The sequence below is a fragment of the Notolepis coatsorum genome (genome assembly GCF_963971535.1).
Source record: "Notolepis coatsorum genome assembly, chromosome: 12".
NCBI lineage: Eukaryota > Metazoa > Chordata > Actinopteri > Aulopiformes > Paralepididae > Notolepis > Notolepis coatsorum.
The window spans coordinates 7252633-7270132 of NC_140176.1; the positions used below are offsets into that span (position 1 = coordinate 7252633).

The 17500-nt window shown below is 43.8% G+C and overlaps 1 protein-coding gene across 3 annotated transcripts in view; it reads right to left on the reverse strand.

Annotated features, from left to right (window-relative positions):
- Positions 1-6: 6 nt before the first annotated feature.
- Positions 7-17500, reverse strand: part of pdcd6 (programmed cell death 6) — a 73209-nt gene continuing 55715 nt past the window's right edge. For all 3 annotated transcript variants that reach the window (XM_084326676.1, XM_084326675.1, XM_084326677.1), the window contains 4 exons: positions 10221-10265; positions 3887-4045; positions 1697-1803; positions 7-399 (listed from right to left, as the gene is read on the reverse strand). In XM_084326676.1, coding sequence (XP_084182802.1) covers positions 301-399; positions 1697-1803; positions 3887-4045; positions 10221-10265 — 410 coding nt within the window. In that variant the 3' untranslated portion in view covers positions 7-300. The remainder of the gene's footprint in view (positions 400-1696; positions 1804-3886; positions 4046-10220; positions 10266-17500) is intronic.

The following is a 17500-nucleotide window of genomic DNA, read 5'->3' on the forward strand; positions in this document are numbered from 1 at the left end:
ACGGCGCTGAACTATGGAATTCCCTGACGCCGCCTGTCTGTCGTACATCTCCCAGGATTCCCGGATATTCCAGGAGGACCTGCCAGAACACCAACCAAATGATGCAAAAGGAACGGCACTAACGAAATAATAAAAGAATAAAATAATACAAATCTAATAAAAACTATTTAAAACTTGTCGTGGTGGCACTTGTCGTGGGGGAATGCTGGAGGGGTCAGCGTTGGCGGCTTTGGCACAGGCGTGTTGTTGTCCAGTTGTGCTCTTCTTCTTCTGCGGTGGGGCGGCGCCCAGGCCGCGCTGCTATACCACGTTAAACACCATGGAGAGGTACTGTTCATAGGACACCTGGATCCAGCCGTCCTGGTCCGTGTCGTACCGCCGGAACACGTCGGTCAACCTCTGCGGAGGACAGGAGAGAGGAAGAGGAGGATGGAGGTGGAGGAGGAGGAGGAGGAGGAGGAGGAGGAGGATGGAGGTGGAGGAGGAGGAGGAAGAGAAGAAGAAGACATGGAAGGAGAAGAAAAAGAAGCAGAAGAAGAAATGGAAGGAGAAGAAGAGGAAAAAGAAGGTGGCGAAGGAGAAGAGGAAGAAGAAGGTGGCGAAGGAGAAGAGGAAGAAGAAGACAGTGGAGAAGGAGAAGAAGAAGACAATTTAAATTGGGGATTTTTTATTTATTCGTACATGGAATCGTTACAGTCCAACAGTGTCTTCAATACATAATAGTTCACTTAATATGATCCACTAAAATTCCATGGCCGAAAGGAACAGGAAGTTATATAGTTCCTATAACTGAGGTGCACCTTTGTTTTAAGGTGGTTCGTGCAAATTGGTGCTTACATCTTCTGCTGTCATCTGGATCCAAGCAAAGGTATGTTTTTTTTTTTTTTACAATATTTCCCATCAATATACTGTATATACAGTACAGTGTATGATACTATACACATACTGTATATGTTGAAGTTCATCAACACGTTTTCTTTTCAGCAGTATTTACATGCAACGGCCCACATGCGATTTGCCCACCGGCATGACACGCCCACTTTGGCGACCTCTAGCGGCTTGGGTGTGCATATTTTTTAATACAATATAATCGAATTAAAGCCCTTGGCCTATTTGTTGCCTGTCGTTTGCCCTTTCAGGCGACAAATTCCGTTCAGCGGTTCTCGAGTTATGTGAGGCGTGCGCCAAAGTCTTTAGCAGACTTTCTATTTTTTTCTAATACCACTCCCGACTCCGAGGCTCTAACTCAGTCAATCATTTGGCGATTTCGGAATTTATTGGACAGGGTTGTAACCAATGAGTGTGGCTTTGCAATGATACCCCAAGTGTGGATAAGCGAATCAGGGATCTAGGTGAAAAGTCACGAGCGAAAACAGGAAGTAAAATATTTGCCGAATGCGTTGGAGTCTGAGAAAATGGAAATCCGCAGACCTTTTTTTTCTTCTTTTTTACATTTGACCAAAATCGCTCCTAATCACTCATTTCTGAACAGGTTTTTATGAAATTTGGACTAGGCTATGGACCAAGGGTGTTTTTTCAGCCATACCAATCTTTTTGGAAATATACTTTTGGATATTGCAACTACTACAGAAAAAAACGTGAGTACACAAGTTCAAGTTCAACTCAAGTCCAGACCTATGTTACTCTATTTCATTAGCACTCAAAGTGAAGTCTATATGAGTTGATGTGTTATTACCTGAAGCACAATACAACACTGGATGAAGTCGTCGAAGGCCACCTGCCCCTCCTGCCGGTCAAACTTCTCTATCAGTGTTGCGTAGAACTGGTCGGACAGCCGGTAACCTGGACAACACACAACAAACATTATTATACACACAGTATAATTACTGTGCCGTGGTTGCAGTGGCCTGGACAACACGGAACAATTGCAACCATTACCACAGTTAGTTCAGATCTCACACTGTGATTGGCTGAGCAACATTCCAACCAGTGCCTGAATCTCCTGACGATGCACTCGTAACCTAGCAACGGCTTTCGTTTACCGCTAGACTGCCATGCAAACAGAGATGCCATCTTGGGCGGCTTTGGCTCAGGGTCGAGCGGGTCGTCCAAGCCCATGTCCATCCCATCGCCGTTGTGTCCTTGGGCAAGGCACTTAACCTACTTGCCTTGTATGAATAGCACCTCAAAGGCACTAAAAAACAAATTACAAACATCTCAAAACAAGCTAGTCAGACTACTACTTGACCTGACTCCTAGAACCCACCTCACCCCTGCCCACTTTGACAACCTAGGATGGCTTAGAGTAGACGACAGAGTACAGCAACTTGCAATGGGCCTGGTCTACAAGATACACTACGCGACCAAGGTACCCATGTACATGTCAAAATACTTCCCAAAGGTCAGTGAATACCACGATCACAACCAGAGGGAGCTCCACAAATCATGTAAAACCCAGATTCGGCTCAAACAAGGGACTAAACACGTTTCGCAATTATGCCACATCAATGTGGAACGCCCTACCTAAAGCTGTAAAGGAATGTGAATCACTACCCACCTTCAAAAACACTCTCAAAGAACACCTACGGGAGACTGCAATTCGAAACTGGCCCCTACAAATGTCCTAACCTAGTTGTACAGTAAATGACCAAGTAAGGCTTTGTCAATATTCCAATGTACAGTGTAAAATGTGTGTGTGTCCCCTACCCACCCCCCCCCCCCCCCCCACCTCCAATGTACAGCCCTCACCCAACCCACCCAACCCCACCCCACCCAACCAACCTCCTCCAATGTACAGTTTCTATGCCAAATGTATATACACCCCTTTTCTGGACACTTTTGTATCACAAACAGTACTGTATTTGCAAATCTGATATGTCATAAATGTATAGATGTAGCAGTACTGTCTATCTGTATGTCATGTATGTCATATATGTTATGATGAATTGAAAATGGGGGACCCTGATGTAAACAAGACGAAAGTCTTTCTCTGGTCTGCATCCCCTTAACAATTGTATGTATTGAGCTGTACTGTACTGTACCCATTCTGCAATCTCTTAATAAACTTTTCAATCAATCAATCAATCAATATGCATGTGAATGAATGTTGGTGGTGGTCGGAGGGGCCGTAGGCGATGATTATTCGCCACGCTTCCGTGAGTCTGCCTCAGGGCAGCTCTGGCTGCAATTGTAGCTTACCACCACCGGTATGACTGTGTATGAACGAATAATGGAGTCTGTGAAGCGCTCTGGGTGTCGTGAAGAGCGATATATAAATCCAAGCCATTATTATTATAATTTTTTTTTGATCCACTTTTTCTCCCATTTTCTATATTTTCTCCCATCCCAATTTCGTATCATCCAATTCAACCCTCCCCTGTCACGGACGCTGTTTCTGCCTCCCACAAGCCGGCTGCAATGTGGACTAAGTCATACAGAGCACAAGTCCCCTCCGGTACTTGAGGTAACAGCAGTCGCATCTTTTCACCTGCGCAGCTCGATCTCTCAGTGGCGAGGAGTAACGCGTGGGAGGCTCACGCTGCCCCTGACACTTCCTGATTCTACTGCGCAGGCGCACCAACCGACCTGTAGGAGTCGCTGTCCACAACGCCCGATCCCCACCCATCAGTTTCCCTCCCCCTAATACGGCCAATGTGTATTAGTACGGACGACCAGCTAAACTGAAAGCAAATGTGGAGCGCTGGCTCGAACTGACGAGCCCAGCGTTTCCAGCATTTCGTGGCGAGCGCCTTGCCCACTACGCCACGTAGCCGCCCTTATTATTATTATTATTATTATTATTATCTTCACCACCATAGATACCATCTTCACCAGAGATACCATCTTCACCACCAGAGATACCATCTTCACCACCACAGATACCATCTTCACCACCAAACGGAGATGTCTTTACTCTGCTGCTCACCGAAGCCAGTCAGCGCCTGCTTGAGTTCGTTCTTGTCGATGAAGCCGGAGTTGTCGCGGTCGTACGTCCTGAAGATGTTCTGCCAGTCCGTGATGTATTTCCACACGCCTGCAAACTCGTTGAAGTTCACCCCACCTTTATTCTCCCTGTCGAACATGGCTGGAGAGGGGAGGAAGAGGAGAGGAAGAGGGGAGGAAGAGGAGATGAGGATTCATTCAGTCTCTGAATATTGTCATCGTTGATGCTATTTTTTTTTTTTTTTTTTTTTGGTCTTTTTCCCCCTCCATTTTCCTCCAATTTTCTCCCCTCCCAATGTTAGTCGTATGCCAATTCCCAGTCCCTTCCTGTCGCTGCGCTTTACCCCCCACAGTCAGATCATTTGGGAGAGTGGAGGCTACCACGTGCTTCCTCCGACACACGTCCAGCCAATCACCGCTTCTTTTCACCTGGCAGCGCGGATTCTCATTGAGAGGGCGTAGCGTGTGGGAGGATCACACTATCCCCCTCAAGTCCTATCCGCGCTTAGCAGGCGCCCCGACCGAACTGTAGGAGTCGCTGTTTACAACGACCCGGACCCACCCCGCCAGCTTCTCCCACCCTCTGATACAGCCAATTGTATTAGTGCAGACGGCCAGCCAAGCTGGTGACAACCCCCGGAGCTGTGAGCTGGATTCGAACAGGCGAACCAAGCTCACAGCTCCGGGCTGGTGACGAACGCAATCTCCGCTCGACCACCTAACCGCCCCCGTTGATGCTATTTGTAATTTATTTTAAATTACAGTTGTATTATGTTGAACTTGATTTAACATAAATTAAGACATTTTATGAAAATAAAAGTATTCGGAATTACAAGTAGAAAGAGGGCGATAGAGAGAGAGAGTGATAGAGAGAGATACACAGACAGACAGAGAGAGGGAGAGAGAGAGAGATAGAGGGAGGGAGAGAGAAAGTGGAGACAGACAGAGAGAGAGGGAGAGAGAGGAGGGGAAGAGAGGGAGAGAAACAGAGAGAGAGGAGGGGATGGAGAGAGAGAGATGGAGAGAGGGAGAGAGGGGAGAGAGAGGAGGGGGAAAGAAAAAGAGGGTAAAAGACAGTGGGAGACAACTGGACCACAACAACAACATGATTTTCTCTCCAGAGTCAGACAAGAAGACAGATACCAATCTCCTCTCTGTGCCTTCAGTAGAAAAGAAGGCCCTCTTGTCAACTCCGTCAGACGTCAACTCCGCCAGGTCTTTATCTGACGTGCAAGCTGACAGAGTTGACAAATCCTCCCATAACAGCTTGATGTGGTAATATAATATTACTCATGAACATGGTAACATTATGATAATGTTATTTCATGGTTTTATTTACACATACATGTACCTACTGTAATAGCCTGACTTAAAGGGGAACTCCAACATTTTGGGAAATTAGCTTATTTAACATCTTCCCTGGAGTTAGACAAGAAGATGCATACTTTTTTGTCTCTGTGCGTGCATTTTAGCTTTGGGAATAGACGCTCCGTTAGCATAGCTTAGCTTCATCACTGGAAGTGAGGCAGGACAGTAGCCTTACAGTGCCTTACAGTGTATTGCAAGGTCTGACATTGACCAAATTTGATATGCATGACCTTGGTGGGCTCTAGGTCAACTCCTGAAAAGGGGGTCAATGTCAGACCTTGCAATCAAAAGTTAGGGGGCGCACTGAAATTATGGCAAGGGTTATTAGCCCCCTAACTTTTGATTGCAAAGTCTGACTTTGACCCCCTTTTCAGGAGTTGACCTAGAGCCCACCAAGGTCATGCATATCAAGTTTGGTCAATGTCAGACCTTGCAATACACTGTAAGGCACTGTAAGGCTACTGTCCTGCCTCACTTCCAGTGATGAAGCTAAGCTATGCTAACGGAGCGTCTATTCCCAAAGCTAAAATGCACGCACAGAGACAAAAAAGGTATGCATCTTCTTGTCTAACTCCAGGGAAGATGTTAAATAAGCTAATTTCCCAAAATGTTGGAGTTCCCCTTTAACATGATTTAAGCTTGTATACCCTACCCTTGATTCGTTGTTAAGGAATGTCATATGAAAGTTTGAAATGAGAATCACTACATTCAATCAAGAGAACAACTGACATTACTGCAATATTATCTGTCCAACAGTTTTCTTGTATTTCTCCAGGGAGTCACTGGAGCCCCAGAAGAGGACTCACACCTGCAGGACTATCCACTTTGATTACGTTCAATATCATTTATAACATAAAGACGACATATTCTGTCTAGTGGTGTTCTTCACATCAGTTTGTCACCATTTCTTTATTTAGTTTTATGTTGTTTATTTGTTAGTATAAATTAAACCGATGTTGTTTATTACCGCATTTGTCAAAGTTTTTCTTCATTTTGAAAAACATCTTTTACTATTGGTTGAGTTTGTATTGTTTATCTATTAAAGTTATTAACCGATCTACATTAAATGGTCTTATTTGTCTAATAAATGTGTTTTTTATAGTCTTAACATTAAAAACAAATGTAGAAAATTAAGGAATTTAGAAATTGGGGTTTTCAGAATAGTGTGAAATCTGAACAAAAGTTTATATATTGTATTTTATTGCATATCAGAGTAACTGAACATTATTGTTAGATACTTGAGGACTTAATGTTTATTTTCAGAAAGGTATATTTATTTTTTATTATGTTTTAAATAACCGGTTCCTTAGTTTACATGGTTTGATAGCTAATACCTTTCTCTACAAATATATCAATTTCAAATTAATGTAGAATATTTTTTTTTAAATGTAGTTCTAAAACGTGTTTTGTCCCTTATCTGAAGAATCAGTGATGGGCAAGACATGTGTTGTATATACAGTATATGTATTGATATATTGTAAGAGAAATATATAAAGACATTTTCTTTATGTATATATTATTATTATTATTTTCATAGATTTTCATTACATTTATTTCCATTACTTGACAATCATACAAAGCAAAACAGTATATATATAAACAAGACACTATATATAAACAAGACAAAGGACAATGACGAAAATGACTGTATAAGATGTAAAGTGGGAAGTGTAGTTCTGTAAGACACATATATATATATATATATATATATATATATATATATATATATATATATCTGCCTGAATATACCTGCATATAACCCATATAACTCGGTATGATAGCATGTACAACAATAATGCTGTATTTTCCATATATAGACATTTATTCTTACCGTATATCTATCCACATCTATCTGTAGTGTACATACTACCTGCACATAACCCGTTTTACATATCTGTAGATACTAAATCTATATCTGTACATATCCCTTACCTACTCTTACTAATTACGCTGCTGGCCAGTATGACTCCAACCATACTGTCTTTATACCTGCATCACTGTACATATTAATATTACAACTCTGTACATACAGTACATCTGATTAGCACTACACCCAGAGTAGTACTAATTTATATATTTTATACCCAGTTTAATCGCCTGTACATGGTATATTACTATTGCACTTTACTGCTATATTTACACTCTGGTTGGAAGCCAAACGTGTTTCCCTTGTGCTGTGCTCTACTGTATGATGACAATAGATTTGAATCTATTCTAATCTAAAACCACCTCCATGTGACCGGACTGTGCAACTTCCACAGGATATGGCTCATGAGTCATGAACCAGGTGAAAGGTCACACCTGCCTGAGTTCTTCCCCCGCGGCTTAATCCAATTACACCGGGATAAGAGGAAGTGTTGTCACACCCCCCCCCCCCCCCCGCCCCCAGCCCACCCACCCAACCTCCTCCAATGTACAGTTTCTACGTCAAATGTATATACTCTCTTTTTTAGACTCTTTTTGTATCACAAACAGTACTGTATTTGTAAATCTGGTATGTCATAAATGTATAGATGTAGCAGTACTGTCTATCTGTATGTCATGTATGTCATATATGTTATGATGAATTGAAAATGGGGGACCCTGATATAAACAAGACACACGTCTTTCTCAGGTCTGCATCCCCTTAACAATTGTGTGTATTGAGCCGTACTGTATTGTACCCATTCTGCAATCTGTTAATAAAATGTTCAATCAATCAATCAAACCATGGAGTGCTGCAGTGACGAGAGGAGGCCTTGGAGTACTAACAGTAACACGTTGTCATGTGCATTTTTACGGGCATGTTTATAAATGAAGTATTAACACTTTCAGTGCCACGCTATATCCCCATCTGCGCTGCCGTGGGCCACGCTTAAAAAGATGGTAATTTTCACGGTGCTTCACGATGTTTGCAGAGCTATATCTATATTCTATATTATAGCTATGGAGACAATACTATGGAGACAGTCACTATCTCTCGTCCAGCATGTAAAAAAAAAATAGTACATTTTTTCATGTATACGTTCCCGTGTTATAAGATAAGATATTCCTTTATTGATCCCCTTGGGGAAATTCAGGCATACCGTGGTGAATATTGTATAGTTTCAGAGTGATCCGGGCTAATTCCTGGAAGCTGAGTTATGGAGCGCTATGTGCATTTTGCGAAAGTGGTTCGCATTGCTCGCCTGGACACGATACTATTTCCAAATCAAAGGTATATAATAGGTATTATGTTTCATCAGGAATGAGTCCCAATGATACACCGAGGTCCGTGAGACTGTATAGAATATTAAAAATCGAATGACTAATCTTTCAAAAATGTTCTTATGTACCCCAGTTGCTATTGCATGTACATTATGTGTTTTATTACACGTATATGTACATACATACCAACTATTCGCCTGTTTTATTCTCCACCCATCGATCATCCATAGCAACACTATTATCACCGACATCCAAGAAGGGAGATCCCCCCCTGAACGGCCCTTCTAAGGTGTCTCTCCTCCACCTCGCCTGTGGTGCTTTTTTCCTATTGCTAGGTTTTTAGTGAGTTTTTCCTTACCTTCGCGTGGGAGTGTTGCATTTATTTATTACACTGATGAAGGCCGGATGGCTGAAAACGTTTTGTGCCCTTTTTGAAAATAAAAACAACGATATTCCGAGTGCCTACCTCCTTTTTTGCATTAATTTATTTAACATTTATTTAACATGTATTTTGGATTTCATGGTGGGTTTTTTGTTCTTGATTTATTGTGATGTTTCTTCTTGACTTGTGGGGACATTACCTTGTGATTTCGGGGCTTTACAAATACATTTGATTTGATTTAAAATTATCTTTTATTAGCATTTTACAGCTTTTTCTGGCCACGCAGGACCGATAGAGGAGAGCGGGAGAACGGGAGGAGAGGTAGGGAAGACATGCGGCAAATGGTCACCGGGACTGGGAAGCGAACCCGGGACGACCGCTTCGCGACTCAGCGCGCTATGGTGTGCTACTGGAGCGCCCCCATTTGATTTGATTGATTTGGTGGTCGTTTGAGAAGAACCACTGTGCATACGTAAAGTATGATCTAGTTTTCAGCACACTTGAAAGTGAGCAGGTGCTCGTCGACCTAGAATTTAGCACACTTCAAAGTGTGCAGACAGCAGCTGAGCTCATACTTTGTTTGGAAGAAGCTTCTATCCCCAGGCCATCAGGATGCTCAACGAACAATAACACTATGTAACAACCATCAAATGCACTCACAGCACACACATCCACACGCACACACTCACTTTAAACAAACAACTCACTGCAGCACCCACTTTACCCACTTTAGAACACCTAAACACACTTTATATTTATTGGTAAAGAATTTGCACTACAACCCATACCTCATTACACCTTACTGTAAATTGTACCTCATCCCATTTCTGCTTTGCACTATATAGTATATTGTATATTAGTATATTGTATGGTAACTCAGTTACTTCTACTCTGCATTGAACATTGTACATAATGTACATACTGAACACTTGTGTCCACGTACGTGACTTCTATTTTTACTTGCTATACTTATTTTATTTTATACTTATCTATTTTTGTCTAGCACAGTCTCTGGAGCGTAATAGAAAGAAGCATTTTGTATAAAAGTATTCTGTACTTCTGTATGACAACTAATAAAGAAACTTGAAACTTGACTGTAAAGAAATCGATAGCGCAAGTCGATAGCGATCCGCGAAGGCCTTTTTGAGACGGTCTCTGCGTGTCCGGCCGCGACCTTACTGAAAGCTGCAAGTTCCCACTTAACCGAGAACTACCCGAGCCTAAGAGTGATCCGTCTCTGCCACTTTGGCGCCGAACAAGCTAAATGAAATGAGCCCGTTGCCACAGAGACGACGTGTAAACAAACAAGGTGTAGTCTGGGAGGAGAGTCACAGCGAGCGGGAGGAGGGGGGGGGGGGGGGGGGGGACCGGAGCAGCTTACATATGATGGAGCGGACGGTCACGGGGTTGAATGGAGTCCATGTACCTGGAAGAGAGAGAGAGAGAGAGAGATGGACACTGGTTTTAAAAACATGTTTACCACCAGAAGAGATGAGATTAAACTGTTCTCTGTGCTGCTACATCATGTCACTGGGATTATCAAGTTTCCTCTCAGAGACCGACACCCGCTAAGTATTAATATACTGATTGATTGATTGATTGATTGTTTGATGTTTTTTTTTTTTTCGTGTCTTACATACAGATGTATGCCCAGCCCAAATGGGCTTACAAGACACATAAACAATAAGTATATAATAGTACACTTGACATTAAGTTATATAGACCAAGATGGCCACAAAAAAAGAAAACAAAATAAAACGTAATATAATAATATAATTTAGGACCTGCTCCGAGGTCATCAATTGGCACACATGCGATGCATGCATGCAATTCGTATCTGCGATTAACCCATCCCGTCGTCCTTCCCCCCCAAGGGCAGCCGGGAGCAGACAGGCACAACGTGAGCCGCGCCAGGGGACCAATCCAAGTGCTCCTGTCCGTCTTCGTCAAGGACGCCACAGCGTTAGCGATCTTGCTGTTGTGCATGTTTTTCCATTGGGTTTATCTTATCGGGGGGGAAACCCTTGCGAGCACGGGGAGAACATGCAAACTCCACACAGAAAGGCCTGGGAGATACACCACCTGGGTAACTGGCACCATGGAAGCCTGGTCCCCAAGCGGCAATCGAACCCTGGACCTTCTTGCTGTGAGGCGACAGTGTTAACCACTACACCACCGTGCCACAATATAACACAAGCTGTAGACAATGTATGTAAACAAAGAAACAAGAGGAATTCATATACAATTATATAGGGTAGTAGTGTGTTTTGTCTCAAGTGCCACGCTTTCTCCAGAAATCCTGCAAAACTGAAAATCTCCTCCTCCACAAAAAACCAACTCAACATACAACTCTCAGACGGCCGAAACAAATCCGGATTTACAAATTGAATTTTCTCAAATAATGAGAAACTAGTGATCTACTAGTGATGGCGAGAGTCTGGTGATGATGATGACGCTCTCAACCACCAGGTTTTGAAGCACGTTCTCAGTGAACGCACACAGGCGTGAGAACAACACAGGCCTTTTCCCCAACATGTTAGTAGTAGTACCTCCTCCTAATTCACTTTCTAAATGTCTGTTGGGCAGCGGTCAGGTGTGACTGTGTGAAGTGTGTGAAGTAGGGGGTTGTGGTCAGGGAAGCTACTCTGGGTCAACAGAGGTTGAATAGACCTTCTCTCCCTGAACAGAGACCCTGTGTTCACCTGTAAAGTGCAAATCAACATGTGTGTGTCGCTACTTTGTAACACAGACCCATCGTCTACACAGTTCAGTTCAGGATAGTTACAGTCAGTTTATTTCGGTTGCTGCTATGGTTGTTTAATTATAACACATGACAGTATAGTAGGGCTGACCCCTATTAGTCGATTAGTCGGTCGAAAGGAGCCGTAGTCGACTGGCCAACCTCTTAGTCGAATATAAAAAATTATAAAAAAATTATAATATTTAAAAAAAAATATATATATATATATATTTTATCATTCTTTCCAAAAGAAAAGAGGCCTAGAAGCGTGGCTAACGCTAATGGCACGCATACCAGAGGCTAACTGCCTACGAAAACAGGCACAGCGGCACTGAAAGAGGATTTCACCCGTCTAATGAACACACTAGACTAGACAAATATCAAGATGTATCCATCAGTGGACCAATTGCATGCTTTTGCAGAGGACAAGAAGCCTTCAGTCGACTCCTTCAGACATTAAGCACCCCCCCCCCACAGCCCAAATGGAATGATAAAAGAATTTTTTATTTTAATTTTTTAAATATTATACTATATATATTTTTTTTTGGTCGACCAATAGTCGACTAACGGCAAATTTTGGCCAATCATAGTCGACCATCCAAATCCTTAGAATCCATCCAATGCCCCAGGAGGTCTCTGAGGAAGAAGTGCTTTACTCCTGAAGACCGCATCAACGTTATTCACAGGTCGACTCAATTTACATGTTGATTTTGATATTGAACCGTTTCCTGTGGGTAGTAGGCATTATTTGGGCGTGGTGCCCGTCTGCCCTCTGCCTGTAATTTGCATTGATAAGTTATCATTGACCACTTCCTCCTGTTGTGTTTGTCTGACCTTTTGATTCTCATTTTAAAGTGTCACAGAGAGGCTCCTCATTCTAACCAATCAGAGAAGCTCCCCATTCTAACCAATCAATCAGAGAAACTCCCCATTCTAACCAATCAGAGAAGCTCCCCATTCTAACCAATCAGAGAAACTCCCCATTCTAACCTATCAGAGAAACTCCCCATTCTAACCAATCAGAGAAACTCCCCATTCTAACCAATCAGAGAAGCTCCCCATTCTAACCAATCAGAGAAACTCCCCATTCTAACCAATCAGAGAAACTCCCCATTCAATGAAACTCACTGGTCAATGAAACTCACTGGTCAATGAAACTCACTGGTCAATGACTCACTGATCAATGAAACTCACTGGTCAATGAAACTCACTGATCAATGAAACTCACTGATCAATGAAACTCACTGGTCAATGAAACTCACTGGTCAATGAAACTCACTGATCAATGAAACTCACTGGTCAATGAAACTCACTGATCAATGAATCTCACTGGTCAATGAAACTCACTGATCAATGAATCTCACTGGTCAATGAAACTCACTGATCAATGAAACTCACTGGTCAATGAAACTCACTGATCAATGAAACTCACTGATCAATGAAACTCACTGATCAATGAAACTCATTGATCAATGAATCTCACTGGTCAATGAAACTGACTGATCAATGAATCTCACTGGTCAATGAAACTCACTGGTCAATGAAACTCACTGGTCAATGAAACTCACTGGTCAATGAAACTCACTGGTCAATGAAACTCACTGGTCAATGAAACTCACTCACAGTAGACGTGAGAGTCAGTGTGTCCATGTAAACTGATACTGTATGTTCTGGAGCAAAATTCTAAACTAAATACTTGTTGCTTATAAATCCCTCACATTGTAGTAAGTATAGCATGGAAGTCATCCGGTGGGCTTGAAAAAAAGAACAACATATATTTATATATCAATAATACACAGATTTACTCTGCCTCGTACAACAAAGATGAAGAAAGATAAGATGCCTCGAGGATAATGAGCTGAAGAGACAACTGTTGGAAGAAGACGCTGCGAGCGTTTGTCCGTTATCTCCGTGATGCCATTTAGACCAGCAGGTCAGTCAGGATGGCTTCCCTCTCTCACACCGAGAGACGTTAAGATTCAGCAAGGCCCCTCGAAAACTATGCTGACTCACCACACTAACACACTTTACTCATCCGGAGTGGAGAAGAGAGGAGGAGAGAATTAAGAGAGGAGACGAGGAGAGAGAGAAGTAAAGGAGAAGAGAGGAGAGGAAGCAGAGATAGAAGAGATTTGCGGTGTATTTTTTTGGCTGCAGTAACTTGAACTACACAGCTTATTCCGCTGACCTGACATGATTCCACCCAGCGGCTGAATATACCTGCAAACCAACAACCAGAGGAATAGACTAACAGCCGAGATAGCGTGTCTTCAGGAGAGCAGTATGACGGGACTACAGCCGAGATAGCGTGTCTTCAGGAGAGCAGTATGACGGGACTACAGCCGAGATAGCGTGTCTTCAGGAGAGCAGTATGACGGGACTACAGCCGAGATAGCGTGTCTTCAGGAGAGCAGTATGACGGGACTACAGCCGAGATAGCGTGTCTTCAGGAGAGCAGTATGACAGGACTACAGCCGAGATAGCTTGTCTTCAGGAGAGCAGTATGACGGGACTACAGCCGAGATAGCGTGTCTTCAGGAGAGCAGTATGACAGGACTACAGCCGAGATAGCGTGTCTTCAGGAGAGCAGTATGACGGGACTACAGCCGAGATAGCTTGTCTTCAGGAGAGCAGTATGACGGGACTACAGCCGAGATAGCGTGTCTTCAGGAGAGCAGTATGACGGGACTACAGCCGAGATAGCGTGTCTTCAGGAGAGCAGTATGACGGGACTAACAGCCGAGATAGCGTGTCTTCAGGAGAGCAGTATGACGGGACTACAGCCGAGATAGTGTGTCTTCAGGAGAGCAGTATGACGGGACTACAGCCGAGATAGCGTGTCTTCAGGAGAGCAGTATGACGGGACTACAGCCGAGATAGCGTGTCTTCAGGAGAGCAGTATGACGGGACTAACAGCCGAGATAGCGTGTCTTCAGGAGAGCAGTATGACGGGACTAACAGCCGAGATAGCGTGTCTTCAGGAGAGCAGTATGACGGGACTAACAGCCGAGATAGCGTCTCTTCAGGAGAGCAGTATGACGGGACTAACAGCCGAGATAGTGTCTCTTCAGGAGAGCAGTATGACAGGACTACAGCCGAGATAGCGTGTCTTCAGGAGAGCAGTATGACAGGACTACAGCCGAGATAGCGTGTCTTCAGGAGAGCAGTATGACAGGACTACAGCCGAGATAGCGTGTCTTCAGGAGAGCAGTATGACGGGACTAACAGCCGAGATAGCTTGTCTTCAGGAGAGCAGTATGACTGGACTACAGCCGAGATAGCGTGTCTTCAGGAGAGCAGTATGACAGGACTACAGCCGAGATAGTGTCTCTTCAGGAGAGCAGTATGACAGGACTACAGCCGAGATAGCGTCTCTTCAGGAGAGCAGTATGACGGGACTAACAGCCGAGATAGCGTCTCTTCAGGAGAGCAGTATGACAGGACTACAGCCGAGATAGCGTCTCTTCAGGAGAGCAGTATGACAGGACTACCTTTGAGGAGGGCTTTATTTGAAAAAATTCAAATTGTAAACCCAGATTTGTTTTGGCAGTCTGAGAGCTGTATGTTGAGTTGTTTTTTTGTGGAGGACATCTTCGGTTTTGCAGGATTTTTGGAGAAGGCATGGCATCTGAGACAAAACACACTGTATCCTATATAATTGTATTTGAATTCACCTTGTTTTTCTGTTTATTTACATTGAGTACAGCTTGTGTTATATTACGTTTTATTGTATTTTCTTGTATTTTTCTTTTTTTTATGGCCATCTTGGTCTATGTCAGGGATCGGCAATAGGCGGCCCGCGGGCCAACATTGGCCCGCCAACAATAATTTCTGGCCCGTCAGATTATTTTGAGAATATGATATTTATTTGACGCACGGGAAATATTCACCTGGGACGCCAGGGTGTCTTTTATTGTGAAGCTGTATCTATCTACCGGCAGTCATCAAAAGCATGTCTGTCACTATAGCCAATTGAAATGCTAGAAATGGTCAGGTGGACTGGGAGAACCAATGGAATAGTCCCACCGGGCCCTGTGTCTCTTTCCCTAACGCACTTTCACTTCCGCGTTCGAGATGCGACTCGCGAGCGAGTTGAAGAAAACAAAACAAACATCTTTGGATAGCAACGGGGAAATATAACGCTTCTTTTAATAAACAGGAGCCATACTTAAAATACGGGTTTATCGCAACAGGTCGGTGATTCTTGCGTGCCGAGCCGACGTCCTCTCTGCATAATATGTGGCGACAACAACAACAACAACAACATTAACAACGAGGCAAGTTGGCAGATAAAGTAGCTGCATTCAACGCCAATCTGGAATTGGAGGGCGGCGAGTGGATATGACATGTTTCAAACATTAGCAGGGATTTTGGAGGACTTAACAACAAACAAGGAGGTACAATATGGTGAGTCGTGTTTTCATGCATTCTGATCTGTTCATCACCCGCCGGCGCCGCGGTGATCTGCAACAGCTGAGAGCTGTTCATGAATGAATGGATGAGTGAGAACTTTGTTTGGCGGATTGCAGAGTGGGTGCAGTGCAGTGCGGCGCAGTGCACACGGTTGTTGGGGGGATGCAGACCAGAGAAAAACGTTTGTCTTTTTTCAATATCAGTATATTAAATTAGCCATTGTTTTTGATCCTGGCCCGCGAAGCAACGGCTTGGGGAAAATCTGGCCCGCCGCAAAACCTAATTGGCGATCCCTGGTCTATGTCATTTGTTAAGTAATTGGTAAAGTATATTATTATATACTTATTGTTATGTGTCTTGTAAGCCCATATGGGCTGGGCATACATCTGTATGTAAGACACGAAAATAAAAAATATCAAATCAAATCAAATAAAAAAAAAATGACAGGACTAACAGCCGAGAGAGCGTCTCTTCAGGAGAGCAGTATGACAGGACTAACAGCCGAGATAGCGTGTCTTCAGGAGAGCAGTATGACGGGACTAACAGCCGAGATAGCGTGTCTTCAGGAGAGCAGTATGACAGGACTAACAGCCGAGATAGCGTGTCTTCAGGAGAGCAGTATGACGGGACTACAGCCGAGATAGCGTCTCTTCAGGAGAGCAGTATGACGGGACTAACAGCCGAGATAGCGTGTCTTCAGGAGAGCAGTATGACGGGACTACAGCCGAGATAGTGTCTCTTCAGGAGAGCAGTATGACGGGACTACAGCCGAGATAGCTTGTCTTCAGGAGAGCAGTATGACAGGACTACAGCCGAGATAGCGTGTCTTCAGGAGAGCAGTATGACAGGACTACAGCCGAGATAGCGTGTCTTCAGGAGAGCAGTATGACAGGACTACAGCCGAGATAGTGTGTCTTCAGGAGAGCAGTATGACGGGACTAACAGCCGAGATAGCTTGTCTTCAGGAGAGCAGTATGACAGGACTACAGCCGAGATAGCGTGTCTTCAGGAGAGCAGTATGACGGGACTACAGCCGAGATAGTGTGTCTTCAGGAGAGCAGTATGACGGGACTAACAGCCGAGATAGTGTGTCTTCAGGAGAGCAGTATGACAGGACTACAGCCGAGATAGTGTGTCTTCAGGAGAGCAGTATGACAGGACTACAGCCGAGATAGCTTGTCTTCAGGAGAGCAGTATGACAGGACTACAGCCGAGATAGCTGGTCTTCAGGAGAGCAGTATGACAGGACTAAAGCCGAGATAGTGTGTCTTCAGGAGAGCAGTATGACGGGACTAACAGCCGAGATAGTGTGTCTTCAGGAGAGCAGTATGACAGGACTACAGCCGAGATAGTGTGTCTTCAGGAGAGCAGTATGACGGGACTACAGCCGAGATAGCGTGTCTTCAGGAGAGCAGTATGACGGGACTACAGCCGAGATAGCGTGTCTTCAGGAGAGCAGTATAACAGGACTACAGCCGAGATAGCGTGTCTTCAGGAGAGCAGTATGA